Source organism: Pelodiscus sinensis, chromosome 2, assembly GCF_049634645.1.
Source record: "Pelodiscus sinensis isolate JC-2024 chromosome 2, ASM4963464v1, whole genome shotgun sequence".
In the NCBI taxonomy this organism is placed as follows: domain Eukaryota; kingdom Metazoa; phylum Chordata; order Testudines; family Trionychidae; genus Pelodiscus; species Pelodiscus sinensis.
The window spans coordinates 79,505,506-79,531,133 of NC_134712.1; the positions used below are offsets into that span (position 1 = coordinate 79,505,506).

Below are 25,628 nucleotides of genomic sequence, written 5' to 3' on the forward strand. Positions count from 1 at the left end.
AAATACTACCTATACGTTTTTATTAGAAAGACACCACACTATCAATTCCATAAGGTTCTGATTTAGTAAATATATGTATAAGTTTGATAGTCAGCATCAGTAGAAACATTTAAGTTCAATATTAGACAAAACACAAAAGGTATCCATTTAATTTTCACAGGAAAATTTGACTGAGCTTTTTGAATAAATTCATGACAGCAAAAATATATGTGAATATGTTGTTCTTCAAGCATACAGTGAAAATTACTGACAAATTAGCAAAGTATAATGTTGACTAAAGGAAGCTGACAGGTATCATAATTATGGCTCCCTACAGTTGAAGTCGTATGACAAGTTCAATTCTTTGCCCTATGTTGGCCCTCTCCCCTATCCCATTTTCTAACGTTTTCACACAAACTCCCCCCTCCCCCACTTCGACCTGAAAAGTCTTATCTTACAATTATACCAAAGGACAGAGTGCACAAGTGTGAAAATTTCAGGGAAACTGACAGGCAGTTGAATTATATAGTAGTAAAAATGTCATGTGTCTTTTTAAAAGATTTAACTAGTCGTTTGGGCCATTCACTTCTCAAACAACACTTTTTTTCTAAAGCTCCAACACTTCTGAAGCACTTCATTTTCCATATGAACTAAATGCACAGAGTATATTTTATACAATTTAATCCATGAAGTGAAAGTGATCTGAAGTCTTTATATTTAAGATACATGTTGTGCTTTCCTGTATCAATCAATGGGCGTAAACTTTTAAAAATAACACTTTTAGTGCTATGCTTAGGCATCATCATAGTTCCTTTGCACATGCTTGAGCAGATACTAAAAGTTATACTTATAGGTCTACTTTTATGATTACTTTAAAAAATATATATATAAAATTATACTGATGACAATTCAGTCTCAGAGAATGCTTGTGAGAATTTCCCAAACTTTGGCTAAGTCCTGCCATTCTTGGTACCCCAAAACAATGCTATTTTTTTTTGGTCGGAGATTTAAAAAATGAAGAATTTTTAAAGCCTTGACAAGACATAACTTTAAAAATAATATCTGCTCATAGAATGAGGCATTTTAGCATCAACACATGAGGTAGCTTGAAATAAGTAAGGTATCCTTCTACTGAATGACAAAGAGGTAGAATGGGGATAGCCAATGTCTATTACAGAAATGGTTTAGCAATTAAATTTACTAGTCATCTTCATATTTACATAGCTTGCAAAGCTGATAGTTATTCACTATCCAACTGTTAAGATGAACTACTATGTATATAAGTTACCATATAAAGTCCCAATTCTACAAACAGACTGCCCAAACAGAATTCTATCCTGCACAGAGCCCCATTGAAATCAACAGGACTCCAAAAAAGCATATCTGCCTGGATTCATTTGCAAGATATAAGATTGAAATAAATGTCTTTTTCTTATCTAGTTAAAAAACAGGTTCTGTTTTTTGCTATTAACAAAAGAAAATCTGCTTCTGATACAGTTGAAATACAATAAGCTTTAAACGTCAGGTAATCATATGTACATGTAACTTTGTTAGTGGACCTACTGTGTGCACAAACAAATTACTGGATATCTACCTTTGCATAAAATGTAGAATGCATGAACTCATGCATTCTTATTTTCCAGTATCATGAACAGTTTAATCTTTTGGAATCTTTAATCCTTCACATGTGTGGAAAAAGGTGAACTACTGAATAGGTTTCATACAGAAACATAAATTACCTTCAGAAATGTCTTCCATGAAACCTTCTCATAGCACTGTACAGGATTCCTAAAGTAATCTTGAAGCGACCAAAATTTTCTATACAAGTTGTAATCTATTGGAATGGAGCTAACAAAGCAAATAATTATTTTATTCTGGATAATTTTGGATAGAAATGTTAAACAAAAGTCCATTATATTGAACATGGAATCACTGAAAACAGAATGATCACTATTTTTGCAAATCAGATAAGCAAAAAGCCAGTAGTAAGTCCTTCCTAGAGTTAGTAATTCAGAGTTCCAGGCCAAAAAGGGAGTTTTAGTCAGCCTTTTCATTTTCATCTTGTTACATAAAGCCTCCGCCTGAGCTTACTTGATTTATATACATGGATTTTCTAAAGCTACACCAAACTGTAAGGTCTAAGGTTTTAAACTGCAACTTATTGTGATCCTTGTCAAACTTTGTAATCTGTGTAACTCTCAGAAACTTACTGTAAACTGCAACTTTGTAATCTTTGTAACTCTCAGCCACCTTGCTTGTAACTTAAGCAGCATTCTCCCCTGAGTGAATGGAGAAAGTGTGTGTTTGAAGGAGGCTTGGAAAAATGGAGCACATTTCAATGAGTCATCAGAGTCTGGTCATGTTCCCTGCTAGATAAAGGGAAGTCTGGGCACACTCCCTGATGATGAGGTGAATGAGTCAAAGGAGCCATTCAGACACTATATAAAGAGAGGGAGCATATGTTAGAGACTCTCATTTTTCCCTTCCCCTGAACCTGAGAAGCTCCTCTCCAGTGTCTCTCCTCCTGACCAGCTTCCCCAGCCATGATGAGCAGACAGACCCTTCAGGATCCACATGCCTTGGCTCCTTCTGCAACCCATATGTCTGTGTAAGCGTGTGACTGCCTGAGGGCAGGAATGAATTGGTGTGAGAGAGAGATCTATCTTCTTTAGTTTAAACCTTTGGTAGCTGCTTTCTCCTCTTTAGTTTTACCTAGTGGAAATAAACCCATACTAATGTAACCCTGGGTGGTCTCCAGGGAGAATATTTTTGGGGTAACATCTATAATATTAGGATAAGAACCCTTTTCTCACACTCTTTCTCCATGTTCAACTTCAATACTATCCTAAAAGCTGAGAAGCAGTACAGCCTCCTCTCCTCAAAGCATCCAATAAGGATTTGTACTGTAGTCATTCTATAGATGCTTGAAAACAATGTTTTCATTCCTCTTTTGGGCAACCCACATTAAAATATGTTAAGACACATTGGGGTAATGCCTTTACCTTGTAATGTCTAGAGAAACGTAAGTCTGAAGACTGGATTTGAGATTGGTGTTGCACATAGCAATTAATTATGCAATTATCTGGGCTCCTGAGTTGGCCCTTTAAATTTAACACCCATCAGTTTTAGGCACAGATCTACCTTCCCTCTAACGTATGTGCGGATGCGCACCAAGAATTTGAGTCCCGCCTACATCCTCAGCTGGGCCATGCAGTGGCTGCTCAGCTGCTCTGGGATGAGGCCACGTGGCAGGTGGTCAGCCACCATGCAGCCCTAGGCCAAGCTTCAGCCCACCAGGGCTGGAGCTGCAACCAGGATGGTCTGCATGGCAGGTAACAGTTCCAGTGGCTGGGGCTAAAGCTGCTGCTTGGTAGATGGTAGCAGCTCTGGTGGCCAGAGCCCCCGGGTGGCGTCAGCTCTGGTGCCGCCATATGGAAGGTGGTTGTATCAGCTGCCAGTGCCACCACGTGGCAGCTGCTCCAAGCTGGAGCTGCGTGGTGGGCAGCTGTGGCTGGGCCAGAGCTGAGTGGCGGGCAGCAGTTGGGGCCAGGGCCAGGGCCAGGGCCAGGGCCAGGGCCAGGGCCAGGGCTACACGGTGGGTGGCTGCCCCGTCATAGAGCCAGTCTCAGGGCTGGGCAAACTGGGCCCATGCCCAAAGCACCATAGCCAGAGGGTGAGAACAACTGGACATGGGTGTTGCTTCGCAAAGGGGGTGGAGGGTACTGAGCAAGGGGGCAGCGTGGCAGGACATGCTGGAAGGGCAGAGTTGGGGTTGGGGGGTACAGCTGGAAGGGAAGTGTAGGGTTTGGGATGAAGGGGACACTGTGTAGAAGTAAAGAGGCATAGGCAGCACAGGATGGGGGTGTAAGGATTGGGGAGCCGATGCACTCAGGAACAGTGGGAACAAGGCTGGGTGCCAAGCTGGGTGGTTTTCAGGGTGGGTGTGTGCAGGGTCATGCACCTTAATTATCCCTTGTTTTAGTATTTATTCTTACATAAAAGGTTTTTTTATATATAAACAAACAAACAAACTGGTGGTACCACAGTGGCACACATCTGAAAAAGCGCACATGATGTCAATATTGGTGCACAAGACAAAACTCATTCCACTAATGGATGGAAAATCTTAGAGGAAACACTGGCACAGATTCTGCATTTTCTAGGCACAAGTTTTAGAATTGCTCTCAAATGATCTGAGACAGAGATTTCATGTACACTAACAGTAACTCTGAAATACATAGCCTGGACTGGAAGATTTTTTTTACATTAGATCATAACTGTTTAGAGAAAAGAAGAATTCTTAATACAGCATAAAAAAGTATAGTTCCTAGGCTAAGAATTCTTAGGCTAAAACTCCAGGAGTTTTCCATCTACCAACTGCATATTTTCACTTTTTAATCATTTTAAAGGTTCAACTAAGCTTTAAGCTCACCAACTTGTAGGAGCTTCATCATCTCCCATTTCACCTTCTTCTACTTCCATTCCTTCATCTCTCTCCTCTATGTGCTAACAGAAGGGGGGGAGGGGAAAGAGTAAACACAAAGTGTAAAAACTATATATGCAATTTTAATCTGAATATCATTTTTATTATGCCCATTTTCTTGATCTTCAATATTAATTGAAACCAAAACGAAACATCCTTTGAACAGTTTTTCGTTTGTTCATTCTTAAGTCATGTCTTCAAACAGCAACTATTAAAACAATGAAGTAACATTGCCATAGCAAGGTTGCAAGTGCTGCAGTTCAAATTTTAAACAACATGGAAATTAAAATAGGTCTTGAAAAGCAACAAGCTGTGAAGGGAATTCTCCTTCTCTTCAATCCTTTCCCCTCTAACAGCCTAATTTAGGAGTGTCGCTATATGAACAAAAAGATGCATAAGCACAGTAAGAATGGAACTCAAACATATGCTTAAGTGCTTTCCTGCACAGAAGCCTATAATATGTTTTCCTTCTTCTCTCCCCAGCTCTGGGGAGTTATGCTCAATATATGCTCTGAAAAAAAAATGTCTTGAATCGAAAAAAATTAGGAGCAGTCATGGACTGCAATTTCTACAAAAGTGTCATTCTAAGGCAGGGGTGTCCAAACTTTTTTCAAAGAGGGCCAGATTTGAAGAAGTGAACATGCGTGAGGGCCGACCATTTTGCCTGACATTCTTTGAACCATTAAAATTAAATGCAAATTAACTATTTTATGCAAAGTTTATTGCAAACGGCATACTTTTCATTTCGTCACATGGATGACAAATCTAAACAGGTGTTAAATCACTCTGCCTTTCATATCTGAAGGCCAGATGAAAAAAAAATCCAGGAAGCTGAAATATATGTCAGGAACATTGTAAAGTACATTACATATTATCAACTTTTAAGTTCAAAAAATATGAACAGGAACATAACACCAACTATACATGTTGTGTCCAAATATATTTATAACTGATTTAGACCAACTGACATTAACTGAGATTTTACAATGTATTCATCTCAATTGAAAAAAAAAAACTTGCCTACACTAATGTGAAGGGTGAAACTGAGATCTGGACTGCAGCACAGGAGAGCGCAGGGCACGCTGGCCTCACGGCGGCAGGCGAACCCGCAGCCAAGCGGGGGAGCGGGGCTGCGGACGTGTCCTACATGGCAGGCTTTAGGACCGCAGCGGCCGCCATGGACGGCGGCGGCGCGCTGTGCGCGCCAGTTCAGAGGAGCGCCGGGTAGCCAGGAGAGGGGGAGGAAGCGGGGACTGTCCTCGCACTCTCAGCCAAAAAGCGGAGGGCCCGCGGGGTCAGAGAGTGCAGGGCACGCTGGCCTCACAGCGACCTGGGGGCAGGGCGAACCCGCAGCCAAGCGGGGGAGCGGGGCTGCGGACGTGCCCTACAGGGCAGGATCTAGGACTGTGGCGGCGGCGGCAGCGCGGCCCGAAGCGGCGTGCTGCGCTGCGCGCGCCAGTTAAAAGGAGCACCGGGGAGCCGGGAGAAGCGGGGGCCGTATTAAATCCGACCGCGGGCCGCAATTGGCCCGCGGGCCGGACTTTGGACATGCCTGTTCTAAGGACACAAAGAAAATGAACTTAAATATAAAAGATAACACCAAGGACATTGGAGTGGGGAGAAATCAGACAACGTGCAGTGCAATTTTGGTTTCTTTAGTACTTTAGAAAATCTGGATTTTATAACTTGCTCTTTATTTTTTAATTTTTGGATCAGAAAATATAGGACAATGTTGAAAGAAAAATTCTCTAAATGATTGTATCCTACACTACGAGGTCCCTCTCAACAAACTACACTACATATTATATATCCACATACATATTAAGAAAGGAAGAGACTAGTATCAACAGGGCTCGACAAATCCCCGTTCACCGGCAGCGTGCGCATTTGCAGTGTGGGGCTGGCAAGTAGATTTCACCGCTGTTTGTCAAGCCCTGAGTATCAAGCACCTGATTCTATAATGGACTAAACAAGGACAGAATTTCTGACTTCAGTAGAGCTCTGTGAGGAAATTGTACAGGCCCTGGACCTGCATATCTGTGTGTGTGTGCGTGTGCGTGTGCGCGCGAGAGAGAGAGAGAGAGAAAACATGCTAGCACTTCAGTCTCATAAGAAGTTAGGGAAATTCTTATTTAATACAAAATGTTAACTCTTGAGCCCCAAGTTAAAGCCTCCTGTCTCAAAATTCCTACATCCCATCCTACCTATAACTGCTGATAGAGTAGAAGAAATGTGTTAACTTAGAGGCCAGAATGGTGTTTTATGGGAGCGCTATACACAGCTTTAGAAGTATATAATTCTAGATACTGGTTAAACTGGTTGTGGTTTTTGTGCCAGCTTTCCTATAGCTTTTCAGAATTTTCTGCAGACATAGTTGAATGTAATACATTAATTCTCACCTTCTGTCCCACATTAATTCTCACCTTCTGTCCCAAAGTGCTGTCTTGTTCATTAGTATTGAAAACTGTGACATTTTCCAGATTAAACTGACTTTGCAAGTTAAGTCCTGCAGAAAAAAAAACCAATTTTTTAAAAGAGCAAATATATGCCAGTCTGAGAAACTATGAAGTTCACAGAGTCATGATTGTTACCCAAAATACAACAACCAATCTGCAGGAAACAAATCAAGTACCGATTTTTTTTATTTAAATAAAAAGTGAAAGGTTTTTAATTTCTATATTAGGCACAAATTAAACTAAGAAAAAGTTAGAAGCTGATTTCTGGTTAAGATCAATTTTATTTGGAGTAAGATTATACAAGACTGGAGTATTTAGTCTGTTTTATGTTACTCTTCTTTTATGTGAAATACATAAAAGCTCACCTGACTTCTCTGAAAGAGGAAATAATCTAGCAAGGAATAGTTGAATTCTTCCACAAAAGACTGTATTTTGTGATTTAGATAATCTTCTTAGGAGGTCTAAGTAATATAAAAATGAGAAAACAAGAACAAGCAGTAATGTTATCTCCCAATTTCTCATCCACTTTATCTCTAGCACTAATTTTAAATGTTCATTTAGGTGGGACTCATATAGCTAATAAATTTGAGAAAACTAAATTATAATGCTTGTACCTTAAATTATCCTTGCTCTTCAGACCTTAAATGCTTATCTACTGTATCTGAATGGATCAAATTTCTGAAATCCCACAAACCAAGAGCTTGTGAATTCCCTAAAACTGTCTTTAAAAAGAATTGCATAAAGAAATCTATTGGACCATTCCTTCCAATACAGTCTCTGGCAATGATGAGGGCTTAAATATCACTCATTTTTTTTCTCTCTCTTAGATCTCTCCTTCTCTGTGTTAAACAGAAACTGTCCCATAACCAAAAGCTCATATTGAGCAGCAAGGTCTTGAACACCTACCAAGACAAAACAACTCTTTTAAAAAACTGTTAGAGAAAATATTCTAATGTGATTCAAATATTAAGACCCAAGTTTTGTTCAGAAGCTGCACAGCACTTCCCTTAAGAAATGCTACTCACCATTGCACATTCTCAGCAAGTAATTCTTCCCAGCTGAATAAAACGTATTCTGAAAAAGAGCAAATGTATCAATATTGTTCAGAGGATGCTGCAATCTTCAATAATTTTTATCTTTTCAACACAACAACATAATACAAGTCACTTTAATACTAGAAATACGTCAATCTGAGCGCATCTTGTTCTTAAACCTCAATTGTGAATTTCCACTTTTGAGAGACTCTACAAAATTAAAATATGTCCCATTAATTCCAAGAAAATGTCTAGTTCATCATGCAAATCAAGCTTCCTGTCAACCTCTATACAAATACAAGGAATGCATGTAATCATTTTTCTGAAAGGCTCTTAACAGAGTGGAAGACACTGATTCACATGTATCCCATTTTTATTTTTCCCTGTATGTGTTTTATGTATAGCATTAGCAGAGAGGAATCCTGTGGCACCTTATAGACTAACTGAAATGTTGGAGCATAAGCTTTCGTGGGCAAAGACCCACTTCGTCAGATGCATATGTATAGCATTCAAATTAAGAAAAGCATGTAAACACAAGATTCAGAACAGCACCAGCTGGCACTAGAGATATGGCAGTACAAGAAGTGAAATGGGTGATGTTTAGGATAGGGATGTTAAATTGTGGTTAGTAAGCTAATCGAGTAGTTGATGGAATTTCCATCAACTATTCTGTTGTCAGTCAGGCAGGGTCCTCCTGACAGGTCTCTAGCTCCATCGATGATGATATCCATAAGGCTGATTGCGTGTGTGCTCAATGATGTGTGCAGTGTCGATATGTTGGTTAACACAGCAAACTTCAAGACAGCCCCCAAAGACCACAAATCAGAGGAGGATCAAAGGTGCCCAGCTAGGATTATTATTAAATGAAGTACAGTAATAGTTGTCAGTAAACTCTACTGAACCACTATGCCTATGGAATTCGTAACAATGGAATGACTTAATCAGTGGGTGGTCTCACTGCCCCCTCAGACACCACTTTACATACAGGTACAAACAAGTCACACATCGCTCCTGACATGTCAGGTTACCACCCTGTGATGCTACTTAGATACCACCTATCACTCTGTACCTTGCGGTTTGATCAGATCGTCTCTATTTACCATGCTGTCATTTTAGACCCTTTCCTGAACCTGGGTCTCTATCTCTGGGGAGCGTGGGTACCAAGGTCTTTTTTAACGAGTTGGTATTACCATGTACTTTCAAATTATGACTAAGAATGTTATAACAGTTACAGTTATTTTACTAGTTGATGCAATTTTAACTACTCGACTAATCGATGTTCATTTCAGAGGTGGAATGCAGAAGTGCCTAAGGGCTCCTTGTGGAGCTCTTGTACATTTCAAAGGAGGAATGCGGAACTCTGCATGCAGTCCGGGGTCAGCAGGGCTTCCACTGGCCTGGGACTGCACACAGCATGCCAGCTTTGAAATATACAAGAGTTCCCAGGCTGACCCCAGGCTCCATGCTGTGCTGCCAATTTGAAATGCTATGCAGAGCCGGGGACTCCCCAGCTGATCATGGGCTACGCATGGATTTCAGCCGAACCCAGGATCAGCTAGGAACTCCCCAGATGACCGCGGGTTCCGCGCAGCATTTCCACAGAACCCTGGTTCAGCTGGGGACGGAAATGCCACCCTGGAGCCCGGGATCAGCAGGGGAGTCCTCAGCTGACCCTAGGTTCCATGCATAGTAGCAGCGAAGTGGCGTTTCAAAGGGGCAGCGCCGCACAGCCAATCCTGGGCTCAGCTGTGCGGCGTTGCCACTTTGAAGTACCCTCTCTTCTCCCCCTTTGTTGCCTCTATCTGATAGAGGCAGCAAGGGTGGGCTGGGGGGAGGAGGGGGGCGGGAAATCAACTAGTCAACTCGTCCTTAACATTCCTAGTTATGACAAGTAACAATTACTGTTTTACAGTGCGTACCTAGTACCAATTACTATTCTATACATGGGCCTATTACCAATTAGTGTTTTGCAATCTCAGCCATGTTCGTGCCATGCTCTGTGAGCAGGCTTTATGTAAGCCATGCTTTGTCCATTGTTAGCTAGGCCTCAGACCAAGCCTGTGCTACATGAGCTTATGTATTGGGCCTTCATCTTACCCCATATTCAATTAGTGGATAAGGGGGTTAGCTCCCAGGGCAGCAGTCCTGACTCACATTGGCTCCGGGATCACTGTGGCTTTGCTTTTTAAATGATGTAAAAGCCCTGGACTGCTCTTACTACATTTAAAAAGCAGAGATGCAACATTTGGGACCCTGCTGCGGATCTGCTTTTTAAATGTAGTATGAGCCTGGGGGCTCTTTGGCAAGTTATGACTTACACATACGTTATCTTTGGCAAGAAAGAAACATGCTTTAGAAAAAACACTTACAGACTTCCACGTAGTGACATTTTTTTCGACAAAGGTAAAAATTTTATCACAGTGATCCAAAGGAAGGCAATCCAGAACATCTCCCAGAAGCACAAAAGGGGTTGATGCTGTGCAGATTCCTTTAGAGAAAGGTGGAGTTCTAGTTATCATTTTAGTCAGAAAATATAGTTATTAAGTGCAAGCCTAACAAGAACTGTATGAGGAAGTTGCAACATATCATATTAGAGAGATGGTACCAAGAGGCTACAGTGTAAATCCTTCTGTTTTCCCGTAGGTGTGTGCACACAACCATGTACCATATCTAACACTATGGTGGTACTGCTGTAATACAAATAAGATAGATACAGCAGTAGTAATCACAACTCAGTAGGTTTCCAAAATAAGACATGTTGGAATTTTTGTTTAAAAGTAGTTATTACAATTAGGGGTGTCTATTAATAACAATTAACTCAAAAAAATTAATTGCTATTAATTGCACTGTTCATAGAAGAATACCAATTGAAATGTTTATAATTGTTTAGATGCTATTCCACATTTTCAAATATACTGATTTCAATTACAACACTACAAACTCTACAGTGCTCACTTTATTTTTATTACAAATATTGCTAGTGTAAAAATACATAATATTTTTCAATTCACTTCATACAAGTACTGTAGTGCAATCTCTTTATCATGAAAGTGCAACTCATATTGATTTGTTTTTGTTACATAACTACACCCCAAAAAAACAATACAAAACTTTAGAGCTTACATATCCACTCCGTTCTACTTCTTGTTCAGCCAATTGCCTAAAATAAATACGTCTGTTTGCATTTACAGGAAATACAGTAAGACTCCAATAGTCCGGCACCCAGTTGTTCAGCACTCCTGATACTCCGGCATCAAAATGTCAAGCGCTCCTGTCCAGCTGATTAAAAAGCTGGCCGCTCAGCACAGGTGCCAGCTGTACCCAGAAGGAGCATAAGGGTGGGGGGGAGGGAAGTGGGATCGTGTTACAGTATGGAGAAGAGCGTTTTGCTTCAACTAAGGGGAAAGGAGAGGGGAAGGGATCAGGTTACAGCATGGTGAAGAAGAAGTGAAGAGGAAAGGAGAGTGGAGAGGGAGGAGGATCAGGTTACAGCAGGGAGTAGAAGCAAAGAGGAAAGGGGATGGGTGAGGGAGGGAGATTGTGTCCCAGCCACCTGTTAAGCCGTACAGCTGTACCGGGACCTCCCGATATTCTGATACTCCGGCATATCTGATAATCCGGCACCACGTAGGTCCCAAAGGTGCCGAATTATCGGAAGTCTACTGTAATGTAGTTCACTTAGCTGCTATGTCTTGTGAAAGAGAGAACAGGCATTTGCATGACACTTCTGTAGCCAGCACTGCAAAGTATTTACATGCCAGATATGCTAAACATTTCTATGCTCGTACAGGTTGGACCTCTGTGGTTTGACACTCTTGGGACCTGGCCAGTCCCAAACAAGGGAATTTGCCGGACCAGGGGAGAGCCTGTCACCAGCCTCCCAGGCACACACCAACTCTGTTTCTGGCCCCAGCCAGCCCCAACTGCCTTCAGCCAGCTGTTCTGCCAAAGCCTTCAGTCCTGGGACTCCCAGCTGTGCCTCCTGAGTCCCCTGCCACAGGGCTTCTAGCATGCTGCAGGGCTCACTGCACTGCCTAAGCCCTTGCTGTGCTCCTAGCTGTGCCACCAGAGCTCCCCCCACAGCCTGAACCCCTGTTACAGGGCTCCTAGCTGTGCAGCGGGGCTCTCTGTATCGCTTGAGCTCCTGCCACACTCCTGGTTACACTACTGGAGCTCCCCACGCTAGCCAAGTCCCCTGATGTGGGGCTCCTTATGCCGCCAGAGCCCCTTGCCACAGGCGCCTCACCCCCATACCACAGGACTCCAGGAGCTGCCTGAACCCCTAGCTGCACAGCTGGTGACTCATACAGAGTTGCTCCCTACAGCAATATGCTACTGGTAGAATCCTAAATTCTCCTTAAGTAGCACATCACTACAGGGAGCAGCTCTGTACAAACCACTGGAGCACCCCGCACTGCAGAAATCCCTACACCACCTGAGCCCCTCTTGCAGGACAGGTGTTCCAGGCACTGGCTGACCCACCCTGATGTGGAGCTCCTTACGCCACCAGAGCCCTCTGCCATAGGGCTCCTGTCCGCATTGCGGGATTCCCTGCGCCGCCTGAGCCCTCTGGCGCTGTGTTCCCTGCCCACCACTGGCCTCCCTGGTCCAAGAACATCCGTGGTGCCTGACCAGAGCGTCCCGGTTTAGGGAGGTACAACCTGTATGTGCTTCAGCCACCATTCAAATGACATGCTTCCATGTTGATGGGGCTTCAGGGGGTAGCCGAGTTAGTCTGTTACAGAAAAAACAACAAATGGTCTGGTAGCACTCAGACCATTTGTTGTTTTTCCATGCTGATGATGCTCTTTAAAAAATAATGTGTTAATTAAATTTGAGACTAAACTCCTTTGGCTGGACTGTCCTTAGGATTTATGGAGCCCTACACAGTACTATTAAACAGGAGCCTTTATGCCCAATGGTAGCCTAGGGGAACAATGATGATTTTTTTAGAGATGTGATTTTATAATCTTCAGCAACAGATTAATGAAATATTTTAAAGCAAATTTTAAACTCAGGTCCTATAGACTAATGCCATAACTTCAGAAACCTAGGGGTTTCAAATGACTGTTAAATGGCTTCATTACTACTTAAATGGCTCTTTCACAGGTTCAATTTTCTGCTAAAAGGTCTGGTGAGTGGAAAGTTTTTTCACTCTTAAGTTAACTAGATACTCTCTGGAGTTAGATTCACCAGGCTTCAGAAGCCACAGACCAGAGATAGGAAGGAACAGGAGAGTGGACATTAGGATTCACTGATGCCCCAAATTTTGAGATGCCCCAAACAGCTGCATATTCTGCATATGGTTAAGGACGACCCTGTCCTTGGGGAAGATCTATATGTCTACTGCTCTATTTTACCTGCAGTCTGCCTTATACTTCATGTTATAGCAGTCTCCGATGATGACCAAGCACACGTTCTTAGTTTTAAAAACTCTTTCACTTGCAGATTTTACAAAATGCAAAAAAAGATACCAATGTGAAATTTCTAAAGCTAACTATAGCACTAAATCCAAGATTTAAGAATCTGAAGTGCCTTCTAAAGTCTGACCCCCGTAATCCCAGTCTGAAAAGCGCTGAGTTAGTCAAGTGAATATTACAATGGTGCTCTGATAAATGGATGCAGAAGTTACAGAGATACACAGCATATGGAATCACACCGAATAGGTCACACTTTATACTAATCATTCATGAAATAAAAACATTTTGCAGAACAATGATTACTGCAGCTTTTTTTTTTTTTAAAACAGGAATGCACTCAAGTGACTTTATTTTTCCCTATTCATAAACAAATGGAATGTTTGCATTTCACTCCTCACCATAATATCTTATCACTTATGCAAAGGAGTTCACCTAACTAAAGCTAAGGACCATGCACTAGCAGAGTCAACATTTGTAAATACTATTGAAATGATATGGTAAGTAAACTCAAATGAATACCTCATATCAGGTTATTTTATATAAATTACTCACCATCTGTAACTCCATTAATAGCAAGAGAAATAATAGCCAAGACATTTTCACATGAAGCTTGGTTTATCTAAACAAATGTAAAACATATTTACTACACAGAGTCCAAATAATTTGTATTACTTTGATCAGATATATTTAATGAAGTCAGAGAAAGCTAAAGTCTTATTTTACTTAAATATATTTTATTTTACAAAGTTCAAAGCCTCACTAAGGGCAAAAGGAAAAATCAGTGTTCATTTCCCCATGAAATTAAGCATATTAGGAAGTAACATTCTGTAGCAAGTATTTCATATAAAGCTCACACTAAGTTAAACTCACGCAGCTAAGTGACATTTCCAGATTACTTATGGTAATTAATGACTTTATAGCACATTATGCATGGCCAATGTCTAGATTTCCTCTGCAATTTTCAGTTATCTGATTCCTTCCATAAACAGTGACTGGGTCTATGCTCAAAATTTAAATTGCTACTGCACTCAAGAGCATGAATGGTGGACTTAAACTCCAGTATAGATGCAGTCAGGTTCACAGAGGAATAGTTCTGTTAACCTAGCTACCTTTGCTTAGGGAGGTGGAGTGCCTACAGTATGGAAAGAAATCCTACATCACTCTGGACTGTATCTATACTATGGGATTATGCCTACAAAGCTACAACTATGTTATTACAGCCTCCGCAGTGATATGCAGACTGTTATTAAACAGTTAACATGCTCCACCAAAGAAGCATCTGCATTTTGTTACTGGATGAAGTGAGTTTCTCTATATTTTGTGAAGTGCTTAGGTATGAGCAGCGATACTATTCGAACCTAAGATTAAAAGGCACTTGTTGGGGTATACACAACTACAGACAGAAAAGTTAGGGAATGTGCACTTTAAAAAAAAAGTTTTCTTTTCGAACTGCCAAACAAATCCTCCAAGTGTGCACTCTGTTAGGTATTCTTTGATGCAAGTTATTGTTTTCAATTTTGTTTTACTCTTAGGTTATTGTTCAAGGGCTAAATAATGAAAAAAGCACTCTCTCTTGAATTTTCTTATTAAGACACTATGTTATGAAACATTATTTGTGAAAGCATTTTAATTGCAACATTTTTAGTTACTATTTATACAGCAAAGTGACTCATTTCAAACTTCATTTCTAAGTTTCTACAAGTTGTTACTAATAGTCAATACAATACACTCAAATGGCGAATAAGTATACATCAGCTGTACATTAGCTAACATATGCAATTTCCATTTATAATCAACAGAATTACAAGTGATGTAAAATGAAACACTTACAATTTCCTCTTCTAGAACAACTCTGAAAGATTGATCCAGGGTACATTTCTTTTCATTTTCACTACAAACAGAAAATTGTTAGACTATATTGATGAAATTGTCAGCATTAATAACAATGATTTGAAAAGACATATTTTTAAATGAAAAGAGCTCCTTACCTTCCAGGAATCTGGTTGAATGCATTCAATAAGGGCTTAATAGTTTTGTTGGTCAGAGCATCTCGAGTAGAATTCTAAAAACAAAAATGACAAAATAAATTGCAAGAAACTCCCAACAGAAAATCATAAGGAAACCAAAAGTAGTTCAGATACAGGAGTCTCTTTTTTAAATCTGACAAAGAAAAAAAAAGTTAAATATTAATCAATCTACTTGCTCTTTTAATATGTGGGGATTACCGTTAGGGATGTGAAAGGTTAACTGGTTAACCTTAATGGATGATGCTTACTGGTTCCAGTTAACCAGTGAGAGCTGGAGCAGCTCCTACCCACCGGGCTGCTCCAGCCATGCGAGGCCCACTGCAGATAAAGGTGCTCAAGCCAGACCAGAGCAGCCCCTATCCATGGTCAGCTGTAGTAGGGCCCACCCCCCGCTCTCCTACACTCTCCCCTTTAATTGGTTAACTGGCTAAACACTACATCTAAACTGTTAACTAATTAAGCAGAATTTTACAACTCTTATTGCCACAGATCAACTTCCACTAAGAACAAACCTATGCAATGTGGTGGGTCATCATACATTGGAATGTAATGCCTTTAAATCACCAAAACATATGTTAAAATAATTAAAGTGTTCTTAACATGACAAATGTTCTAGATTAAGGATGTTAACTAGTGGTTAATTTACTAGTGAGTAGTTGATGAAATTTCCATTGACTACTTGACAGGCACTCTGCATTCCTCCGTTGAAATGTACAAGAGCTCTCACTGGGGCACCTGTACATTTCAAAGGAGAAATGCAGAACTCCACATGCAGCCCAGGGCCAGTAGGAAGTCCCATTGACTCCAGGTGGGCTAGCTTTGAAATGTACAAGAATCCCCAGGTGACGCCGGGCTCCATGTGGCATTTTAAAGCAGAAGTGCCCTCATGGAGCCCGGGCTCAGTGGGGGACTTAGAGTCCCCCGCCTCCCGCACACTGACCCAGGGCTCCATGCTGCGTTGCTGACTTGAAATGCTACACAGAGCCCAGGGTCAGCTGTGCGTCACTGCCCTTCTAACACTGTCTCAGCATTTCAAAAGGGCAGTGCCGCACAGCTGAGTTGGATATCAGCTGCGCAGTGCTGCCACTTTGAAGTACCCTCTCTTCCCTTCCCCTTTTCTGCCTCTATCTGATGGGGGGTGGGGGGAGAAGAGGCGGGAAGAGGGGATCGACTACTTGACTATCCGATAAGCATTTGCTCATCAGATAGTCGACTAGCCCTTAACATTCTTATTCTAGATCAGCGGGTCACAAACTTTAGCAACCCAAGGACCCCCATTTTGATTTACAATTTTTCATGGATCCCCAACAACATTCCCTCTAATTTTTTCAATCCATTGTGCGGAATAAATCTTGCGATGTGTACCAAGACATGCGCAGATGTTCACTAGCAGTAGAAACACATGCTGCTGACTGTAGGCGCTCTGCTGATCAGCCGCGCTGTATCTGAATCTCTCCTGGGTGGCTGCCCAAACACTCAGTTTACAGGGAACACTGATTCTCCCGCAGGCTTCTAATTTTCTCCACTCACCCATCCCACCCTACTCCATCCTTTCCCCCAAAGCCGTGGCCCCACTCCACCTTTTTCTGCCCCATCTCTTCAATATCTTTCTGCCCCTTGCCCTTCTCCACTTCCACCCCTCCCAGGTGGCACTGGGAGGGAGAAGGTGGGCTTGACTGGCAGGGCCAGTGGCCCCCAGAGTGCCCCCATGGACCCCTATAGGTCTGCACAACCCAGTCCGAGAACCGCTGTGCTCTACGACGGCCTGGTCTACTCACGAAGCTGCACCAGCCCAATGGGACGGGGGGGGGAGGGGGATTTGCGGATTTAAATTCAAACTGATTTAACGAAACGGGTTCACGTGCAGCTGGGCACCCTGGTGTGAGTGTGGCGCGCGGTGGGCCCCGCCACCAGGCTGCCACACATGCAGGTACCCGCCTTTAACCGGATTCCCTTTTTAAGGGACTAAGCCGCGGCAGCCCCCAGCGCCAGGTGACGGGCACCGCGCTACCTGCGCAGAGCCCCTGGCGGGCAAACCTGCTGGGTCTGGGACCCGGCTCCTCCAGTCCGCCCCCGCCCCCCCGCGCGCCGCGGCCTCCCAACGGCCGGGAGAGAGGCAGGCGAGCGCGCGCGCGGTGGGGACGCGCCCCCGCGGGCAGGGCCGGGGGAAGCGTTGCCCGCGCGGGGTGAACGCCAAGCACGTAGCAGGGTGCGCCGGGCACCACCGCCAAGCCCCGCGCCAGGCCTTTGTGTCGGGGGAGGAGGGGAGTCCGCGCGCTGGTTCCGGCTCCGCGCATAGCCCACCGTGAAGCGGAGCCGCGCCTCGGGCAGGCTGAAGAGCGGTGGCGACATCGTCCCTCCTCCAGGCCCCGCGCTCTGGGGCTTGGACTGATGACGCCATCGCGCGGCGCCCCCGCTGTAGGAACCATAGAGAGCAGAGCTCCCCCCCTCTCTCCCCAGGCTAGAGCGCCCCCAGCCAACGGCCTCTCGCTTCCTGCTAGCGGAGGGCACGGAGGGCGCCGCCCAGGGGCGGGGAGTCTCTCGCGGGGCGCCGAGACGGGCTGTGCGCGGTGTCTCCTCAGGCGCTTCCGTGGAGCGGCTCTAGACCAGGGGTGGGGAACTGCAGGCCCGCGGGCCGCATCCGGCCCCCGTGCTCAGGCCTCCCGCAGCTTGCGCTGGCGATCCAGCCCCGCTGTTGCTGCACCATGGAGGCGGAGCGCACAAAATCTAGGAGGCTGCCCCCCCCCCCCAGGCTCTAGTGTGTGGGGAAATATGGGGGGGGGTCTGCTTCTCAGTCAAGGGCCATGCCAAGAGGGGGGTTGTTTTCTTTTGTTTCTCACTTGTGTGTGGCCCCTGATTGATTTTTTCAGTGGGTCAGCAGCCCCCAAAAAAGGTTCCCCCCCTTGCTCTAGACCAGCAGTGGGCAGCCTGTGTTGGTTGGGGTGCTATTTGTGGCCCATGAAACGTTTTGTCTATTGTTGCCCGCACACAGGGTTGCCAGATTCTTCTGGTTTTTGTCCACATCATTTTTTCCCCTACCAGTATTACTAAGTTGACCCATAGAAAGCAAGAGCACATGGGTGCCTGCTGATTGCACACAGCATGGACTGTGAGAACTGTGCAGTCCCTCTGCATCCAATCGGCTGCTACAATTCAGTCAGCACATCCTAAAGATTCTAACTACACAACCACAGTTAGCAAAACTACCCTATCCTGGGTATTAATGTAAAACCCCTTTAATCAGTTAACCAACAACTTATGGGGGAGTGGGCGGGCCGGCAGGCTGTACCTGCTGTAGGTTGGTGCCGTTCTGGCTGAGCTACACTGCCCACCACCACTCACTTATGGTGAATCCCAGTGATATCAACTAGTTAACTATTTGCATCCTAATCCCAGGAGACTATCTTGGTTACAACAATCTTGCAACCCACTGAGATGAAGGAAGGCCATTCATGTGGTCCACTCACTAGCCAGGGTTGCCTCTCCCTGCTCTAAAACCAGCCAGTCCACTTCTTATCTTGTTCTCTGCTACAGATGCAATGGGTACACACATCCTCAAACTAACTGTAACCCAGTAACACCTGGGCTACGTCTACATTGCGCATTCTTGCACAAAGATATGCAAATGAGGCATGGCAATGACTATCGCTATGCCTCATTTGCAGGGCTCGACAAATACACTCGCCTGCTCGCCCGTGACGAGTAGATTTTACCAGCTGGCGAGTGCCGGGGCAGACTGGCCTGGTGGGCTGTTGTGATGGGCTGGCCGAAGCCCACAGTACGGGCAGTGCAGCCCCATTTGATCCTCCAGCCGGTGAAGGAGCAGAGCGCCGCCCGGAAGGGGGAAGTGCGGCGATTCTCAGCACCGGGCTGCCTGCGTGCAGCTCCGGCACGAGGAGGTGGGGCGCAAGCCAAAGGGCAGGATACCGGCAGATGCCAGGATGCTGGCATGATGTGGCATCCTGACATCATGTCCGGCGATCGCCGGATTAAGAAAGGCTCCAGCAACCCCGTAAAGTGAAAGGCAGAAGCCAGGTGGGGAAGGGAAAGGGAAAAATATGGGGAAGAGGCTTGTGCTGAGGGGAAGGGAGGAGATCAGGAGAAGAAGAAAGGGGAAGAAGAAAGGGGAAGGCACCAAGGGACAGGGGTGCAGGAGAGAGAAATGCCAGGTGGCCAAGTGTAGACAATGAGGAAAAGGGCAGGAGGGGAGGTGTCAGTGGGAGGGGGGACAGGGTGATGCTGGGAGAGGAGAAGGTAAGGGCATTGAGGGCTAGAGGGGAGAGGGAGGTACTGGGAGAAGGCTTGAAAGAAAGGGTGGGCATGAGGAAGGCGGGGATGGAGCAAGGCATGTGTGAGGATACAGAGGCATGAGGGGAATGGGGAGAGGGTGGTGAGGGGGTGGGTATCAGGGAAAAAGAGCACAAAGGGGGCAGGGGCAGTGAGGGAAGGGAGAGGCACCAGGAGGTGCCAGAGGATTCGGGGGGGGGGGGTGTGAAGCTGAAGGGCAGACACCTGCAGGGGAGGGACCAGCACTAGAGGAGAGAGGCAGGGCAGGTATGTAGAGGGAGGTGTTAGGAGAGGGGGTAGCTCACATGATCAGAGTGGGGCTACTGGAGGAGCGGGCACAGAGAGGATAGAAGGGCTGGTGGAGGGGGGCAGGTCTCAGGAAGGCTGAGGGCAGTGAGAAGGGCAGGAGTCAGGACAGCAGAGGAGGGTGAGGAGTTGGGGGGCAGCAGGCACCAGGGGAGCTGATGGAGCAAGGGGAGGAGATCTGGCAACAGAGGGGAAAAAGTAGAGGTTTATAAGACATTTATTAATAACTTATTAGTAATTACTGTTCTTATTCTTAGGAATTTATGCCATTAAAAAACACTTTGGGGAGGGGTGGCGAGTCCTTTGTCTACACAACTCCTTTTTGCACAAAAACCCCCTCTTGCGCAACAGCCATTCTGCTGCTTATTTTCAGGCAGAACAGCTCTTGCGCAAGAGAGGGTTTTTGCACCAGAAGGGGCAGTGTAGTCTGCTCCTTGTGCAAAAATGGCAGCTCATTAGGTATGCAAATGAGGCACAGCAATATTAATCACTGTGCCTCATTTGCATATCCTGCACAAGAACGTGCAAAGTAGGCGTAGCCCTAGTGTGGTTCACTGTCTAATGCAGTGGCACCTAGATTACAGCAACAGATAAGACAAAGAGACCTCTACAGCAAGGGCTGAGAATCAGCTGGCTTTATAGTTCAAGCTATAGAGGCTACTATATGCTTCAGAGGTCCTAGGTTCAAATCTGCTTGGTGGTGGTTACATAACCATTCTACCCTGATTTTGTGTATAAACCATATTTAACAATAATTAATATTTAACTATAAATTGTAAAAGAAAGCTCCAGCTTTACTACACATCCAAGTGTCATCATCTTTGTGAGGAGGTAGGGTTTGTCTGGTATCCCATTTGTTAAAAAGCTTAGTTCTTAAAGCAGTGGTTCTCAAACTACCTGGTGGACTTCCCTAGGGAGGCCTGGAAATTTGTCAAGGGACACATGAGCTACATGGTTTGGGTTTTATTATGGGTTTGTTTGCTTTTTTAATATGTACTCTGGCTGGGTCTCACACAGAAGGGTCTACACACCTGGGAGGCAGGGTAAAGTGGACAGCCATAGCCTTGCCACTGGGCTTGAGCTTTTTTCCCCACCCCTTCCCCATCTCTCATCTGGAGGCAGCAGGGTTCCAGGTGTCAGCCCTGGGATGGCAGCAAGGGCGCAGAAATGAGGGTGGCATAGGGGTACCACTTTTCACATTGCCACTCTTACTTCTCTGCTGCTGTTTGTGCATTTCTCCTTCCTCCCCCATCCAGAACAACTATCAAAATCAGAGGTCCAGTCAAGGAACATTGCAATACAGGCAGTCCCCGGGTTACATGGATCCGACTTACATCGGATCCCTACTTACAAATGGGGAGAGGCAACCCCGCACTAGCTGCTTCCCCCCAGCAAACCAGGGAGATGCGAAGCTAGCGCTCCCCCCCCCCCCCAGCAGACCAGGGAGACGCGAAGCTAGCGCCCCCCCCCCCCCCAGCAGACCGGAGAGATGCGGAGCGGCTTTTCTCAGCAGATACCTCAGCTTGAGAATAAAGGACTGAGGGAAGTGAGGTGTGGGAGAATAAAACTGAGCTCTGGAGACATGTTTGGCTACAGTTTCCCCTACAATATGTACCAGTTCTGACTTACATACAAATTCAACTTAAGAACAAACCTACAGTCCCTATCTTAGCGACGAGGAGTCCTGTGGCACCTTATAGACTAACTGAAGTGTAGGAGCATAAGCTTTCGTGGGCAAAGACCCACTTCGTCAGAACACTTCAGTTAGTCTATAAGGTGCCACAGGACTCCTTGTCGCTTTTGCAGATTCAGACTAACACGGCTACCCCTCTGATACTTGAGTCCCTATCTTGTACGTAACCCAGGGACTGCCTGTACAAAGGATTGTTTAATGGCCCAATAGCACCTTTTAAATGCTATGTGCAAGAATGCTCATCCTAAGGACTTGGAAGCTGAATGAAGGAATAAAACAAGGAAAAAGGAAAAAGTTCTATCTCTGCTGTTTGAGCTCTCACAGGGCCAAAGACACCTAACCAAAGCCAGAAATTCCCCAGGCTTACTCTTGGGCCTGCCATGACTATGGTGACCATATTTTCTAAACCAAAAATGGGGATGCATTAGCCACACCCCTGATCCCGTTAGCCACGCCCCCTGATACTCTAGGCCCTGCCCACTTACCACAGGAAGTCCCACCTTGGGGTTAGTACTTCCAGGGTCAAGATGGACACATAGCAGGAAGTAAAGGGTGTCATGTGACCCCTCTAAGAACTCCTCCTACCATACTCTACCAATAGGGATGGTTTGGGGTCCCATAGGAACCCACCATGCAACTAGACTGCAATTACATTAACCCAGGCCCCAAACCTAGGGTCCCATGACACTGCAGTGCTAGGAGTCTAATCTCAATTCAAGATGAGATCCATGATCTGAGACTTGTTACTTTGCAGTGTAGATGCAGCCCCATTTGACGCAGGACCTTGGAGTCCACTATCCCACAATTTCATGGGACAACTTGCTTAGTCCTTTTAACAGACAATGCGTATCGGTTCCAATTAACTGGTAATCAGAAGGGGCTGGAGCAGCTCCCCACCTGCAGCAGGTAGGCGGCTGCTCCAGCCCCACAGAGGGCCCACTGCAGACAGGGGTTGCTCTTGTCCAGAGCAGCTACTTTCTGTGGGAGCCCTGGGGGTTCTGCAGGCAGGGACTGCATCAGTGTCCAAAGCAGCCTCTTTCCATAGGGAGTCCAACCTGCTGTGGACGGGCTGTTCCAGAGGGGGCTGGGAGATAGCGGCAGCCCCAGTGTGACCTAACATTAACCAGTTAACTGATTAATGGGAATTTACATCCCCAATGAAATGTACTGCAATTGCATTTTTTGAAGTTACTGCAAAACTATCAAGTGTCCTCCATTTCCACAAGCTATAATGGCAACACTGAACTAACCCCAGAAAAGTAAACCTGGCCTATGGGAAGTCCTGAACCTCAGTCCTCCCTGTCCCTTCCCCTCACCTCATGGGGCTGGAGCACCAGAGCTTTTCACTGCGAGACATGAGTGTGGATGCAGCCTTGCTTTTCACTGTGGCATGAATACATACCACTGCGAGCATGGACAAGACCTTTATATGAAGCCAAATATTCACCTTGATCTGCTGGGGTGTTAAAATATAACTGGGCCTTTCTACAACAGAGTTTTAAAACATGTAGTTACAAAGCATTTGTTGGTAAGTTTACAAAACAAAACACTCGTTAACGTAGTCTTGACAAAATTCAAGAAACAAAGGTGTTCAGTACATTGTAGAATTGGGTCCTTGTAATGCTGCTGAATACTCAACAGAACACTCTTGCATTCCAAATAATAGAAAAGCTCAGCAGCCAAGACAGTTTGACTGTCTGAGTCAGGAAGAGTCTTTTAGCATTACTTTCTTGTGGTCATACTGGTCACTTGGGAGGAATTCTACTCTTGATGCGTTTTCCTTTACTTGTACCTGGTAATAAACAGTTATATGGACTTGGTGCGCGCGCGCGCACACACACACCACACACACACACACACACACACACACACACAAAATGCGGTTTCCCTAACTACCAGACATTTATATAGGCTAGCAAACCTATGTACTATGAATTCCAGTTGACTAGCTGTGAAGCTGGTTTAATGGATCAAAAACCAACTTCTCTGTAGATATGTGCCTCAAAGATACTTTGATTTATTTTACTATTTCCTTACACTAAGGAAAGGACATGGTTGTTTTAAATTCTCCTTACTGCATTTTCTGCTTGTGTAACTGTAGTTAGTTATTCAACCACTAGAGGATAGTATTTACAAAGAAAACCATGTGCAGTAAGTCCCCATCTTACCAACCCATTGCGTTCTAAAAGTTTGTTCCTAAGTCAGTTGTTTGGAACTCAGAATGCATTTTCCCGTAGAAACAAAGTTATAAATCAGGGGTGGGCAATGAGATTGCAGTGGTTCACCAGGGATAGCCTCTGGCAGGCCCCCTCCATTTTATTTACATGCACTTCCGCAGGTACAGGCACTTGCGGCTCCTGTTGGTTGCAGATTGCTGTTCCCAGCCAATGGGAGTTATAGGAGGTGATGTGGACTGGGACACCACTTCCCGCAGCTCCCATTGACAGGGAATGGTGATCTGCAGCCGACGGGAGCTGCAACTGCCCATACTGCAGAGATGCAGGTAAATACAGCAGTGGTGGCACACCAGGGGCTAGCCTTGGGGAACCGTGTCTGGCCAGTGGGCCAATTATTGCTCACCACAATTCTAAATGGTAGTTAGGTTCCCATGCTAGCCCACTAAAGCCTATTTAACCTATAATGTAGCTGAAATATTATATATTCACAATGAAAAATAGTAGAAATAGGTTTTTTATTTAACCTTGAATGCTGGTACCTGAGGAAGGGCAAGTTTAATTAGAAGAGAGAGGTGGAGATTCTGAAGGGGACTTCTGTGCATTCCCTGGTAACCCCTCCCTTCCCTCCCCCCAGGCTACACACAGTCTCCATTCACCAGCAGGTAGCAAGTGACATGAGTGCAGGCTGGAGGACTCCAGAGGAGCAAGGGGTGGCTGTGCAACTGGAGAAAGGCAGCAGTTTCCCTTTCCCACCCACTGCTCTTCAGGAGTCCTCCGATCAGCACTTACACTGCTCGCCACCACCTGTGCCACTTGCCTGCTCCCTGAGGCTACAGGTGAGCTTTTGTCTGTCGGTGCAGATGTTTGCAAGTTGCTGAGCGCTTGTACTTATAAACATCTTGGTTAGTTAAAGTGAGACTTGGTTTGAAGTAGTTTCTAGAGTTGATGCTGTGCTGCTAATGGGAATCCAACAGTATTTGGCCAACTGAAAGTTTAACATCTCGAAATCAGACTATTGTTTATCAATAAACAATTGTTTATTGTTTATCACCTAGAAATCAGACTATAGTTTTTCATTGTCTGAAAAGTTATTCATGTGTCATAATCAGGACATCTTGTTTCAAGCAGTTAGAAAAGAAGAGGGGAGATGATCACATTTAAAGTAGGTGGTTATGTTTTCTTCATAGGCGTGCGCACGGGGTGTGCGTAGGCACACCCTAATGTCTGGGGCCAGCCAGCAGCTGCTGGAGAAAGAGGAGGATTTGTGATGGAGCGCCACAGCCCCTCACTTTAAATTTCCCGCAGCCATCTACTGGGCACTGTGGGGCAGAGAGAGCGCATGCGCGGCATCCTCAAACTCCGCACAACAGGTGAAAGGGGAAACGTCAGGAATTTTAAAACCCAGTGGCCCAGCTCCAAAAGCAGCTGGGGCCCAACTACAGAAGGTGGCCAGAGCTGTTTTTGCGGCCTGGGCCCCGCCCTACAGCACCACGCGGCGCCCCTCCCCAGCCCTGCAGCTTGGGCTGGCTCTGACTCCAGCCCTGCAAGCTGTAAGGCAGAAGCTGAAGATAAGGAAGAGTGGGGGAGAGGGTGGGGCGGAAAACAAGAGGAAGGGGTGGGAGAGGAAGGGGCTTTTGCAGTGGGGGAAGGTGGAGGAGGAAGAAAGGGGAAGAGGTGGAAGGGGCTTGTACAAAGGGAGAGGGGGAAGATAGGGGAAGGCACCAAAGGAACAGGGGAGAGGAGACACAAATGCTAGGGGGTGAAGT

The 25,628-nt window shown here is 45.2% G+C and overlaps 1 protein-coding gene across 4 annotated transcripts in view; it reads right to left on the reverse strand.

The window, feature by feature from the left end:
* Nucleotides 1-25,628, reverse strand: part of THOC1 (THO complex subunit 1) — a 48,074-nt gene that overhangs the window by 13,090 nt on the left and 9,356 nt on the right. The window contains exons 1-10 of one of the 4 annotated variants that reach the window (XM_075920912.1): nucleotides 17,704-17,861; nucleotides 15,361-15,434; nucleotides 15,203-15,263; nucleotides 13,925-13,991; nucleotides 10,322-10,440; nucleotides 7,944-7,992; nucleotides 7,284-7,379; nucleotides 6,862-6,968; nucleotides 4,412-4,485; nucleotides 1,719-1,827 (exon numbers count right to left, since the gene is read on the reverse strand). In XM_075920912.1, coding sequence (XP_075777027.1) covers nucleotides 1,719-1,827; nucleotides 4,412-4,485; nucleotides 6,862-6,968; nucleotides 7,284-7,379; nucleotides 7,944-7,992; nucleotides 10,322-10,440; nucleotides 13,925-13,991; nucleotides 15,203-15,263; nucleotides 15,361-15,434; nucleotides 17,704-17,751 — 804 coding nt within the window. In that variant the 5' untranslated portion in view covers nucleotides 17,752-17,861. Of the gene's footprint in view, nucleotides 1-1,718; nucleotides 1,828-4,411; nucleotides 4,486-6,861; nucleotides 6,969-7,283; nucleotides 7,380-7,943; nucleotides 7,993-10,321; nucleotides 10,441-13,924; nucleotides 13,992-15,202; nucleotides 15,264-15,360; nucleotides 15,435-17,703; nucleotides 17,862-25,628 lie in introns of those variants that run through there. The other 3 variants (XM_075920913.1, XM_025179445.2, XM_025179444.2) reach the window with 3 other exon arrangements.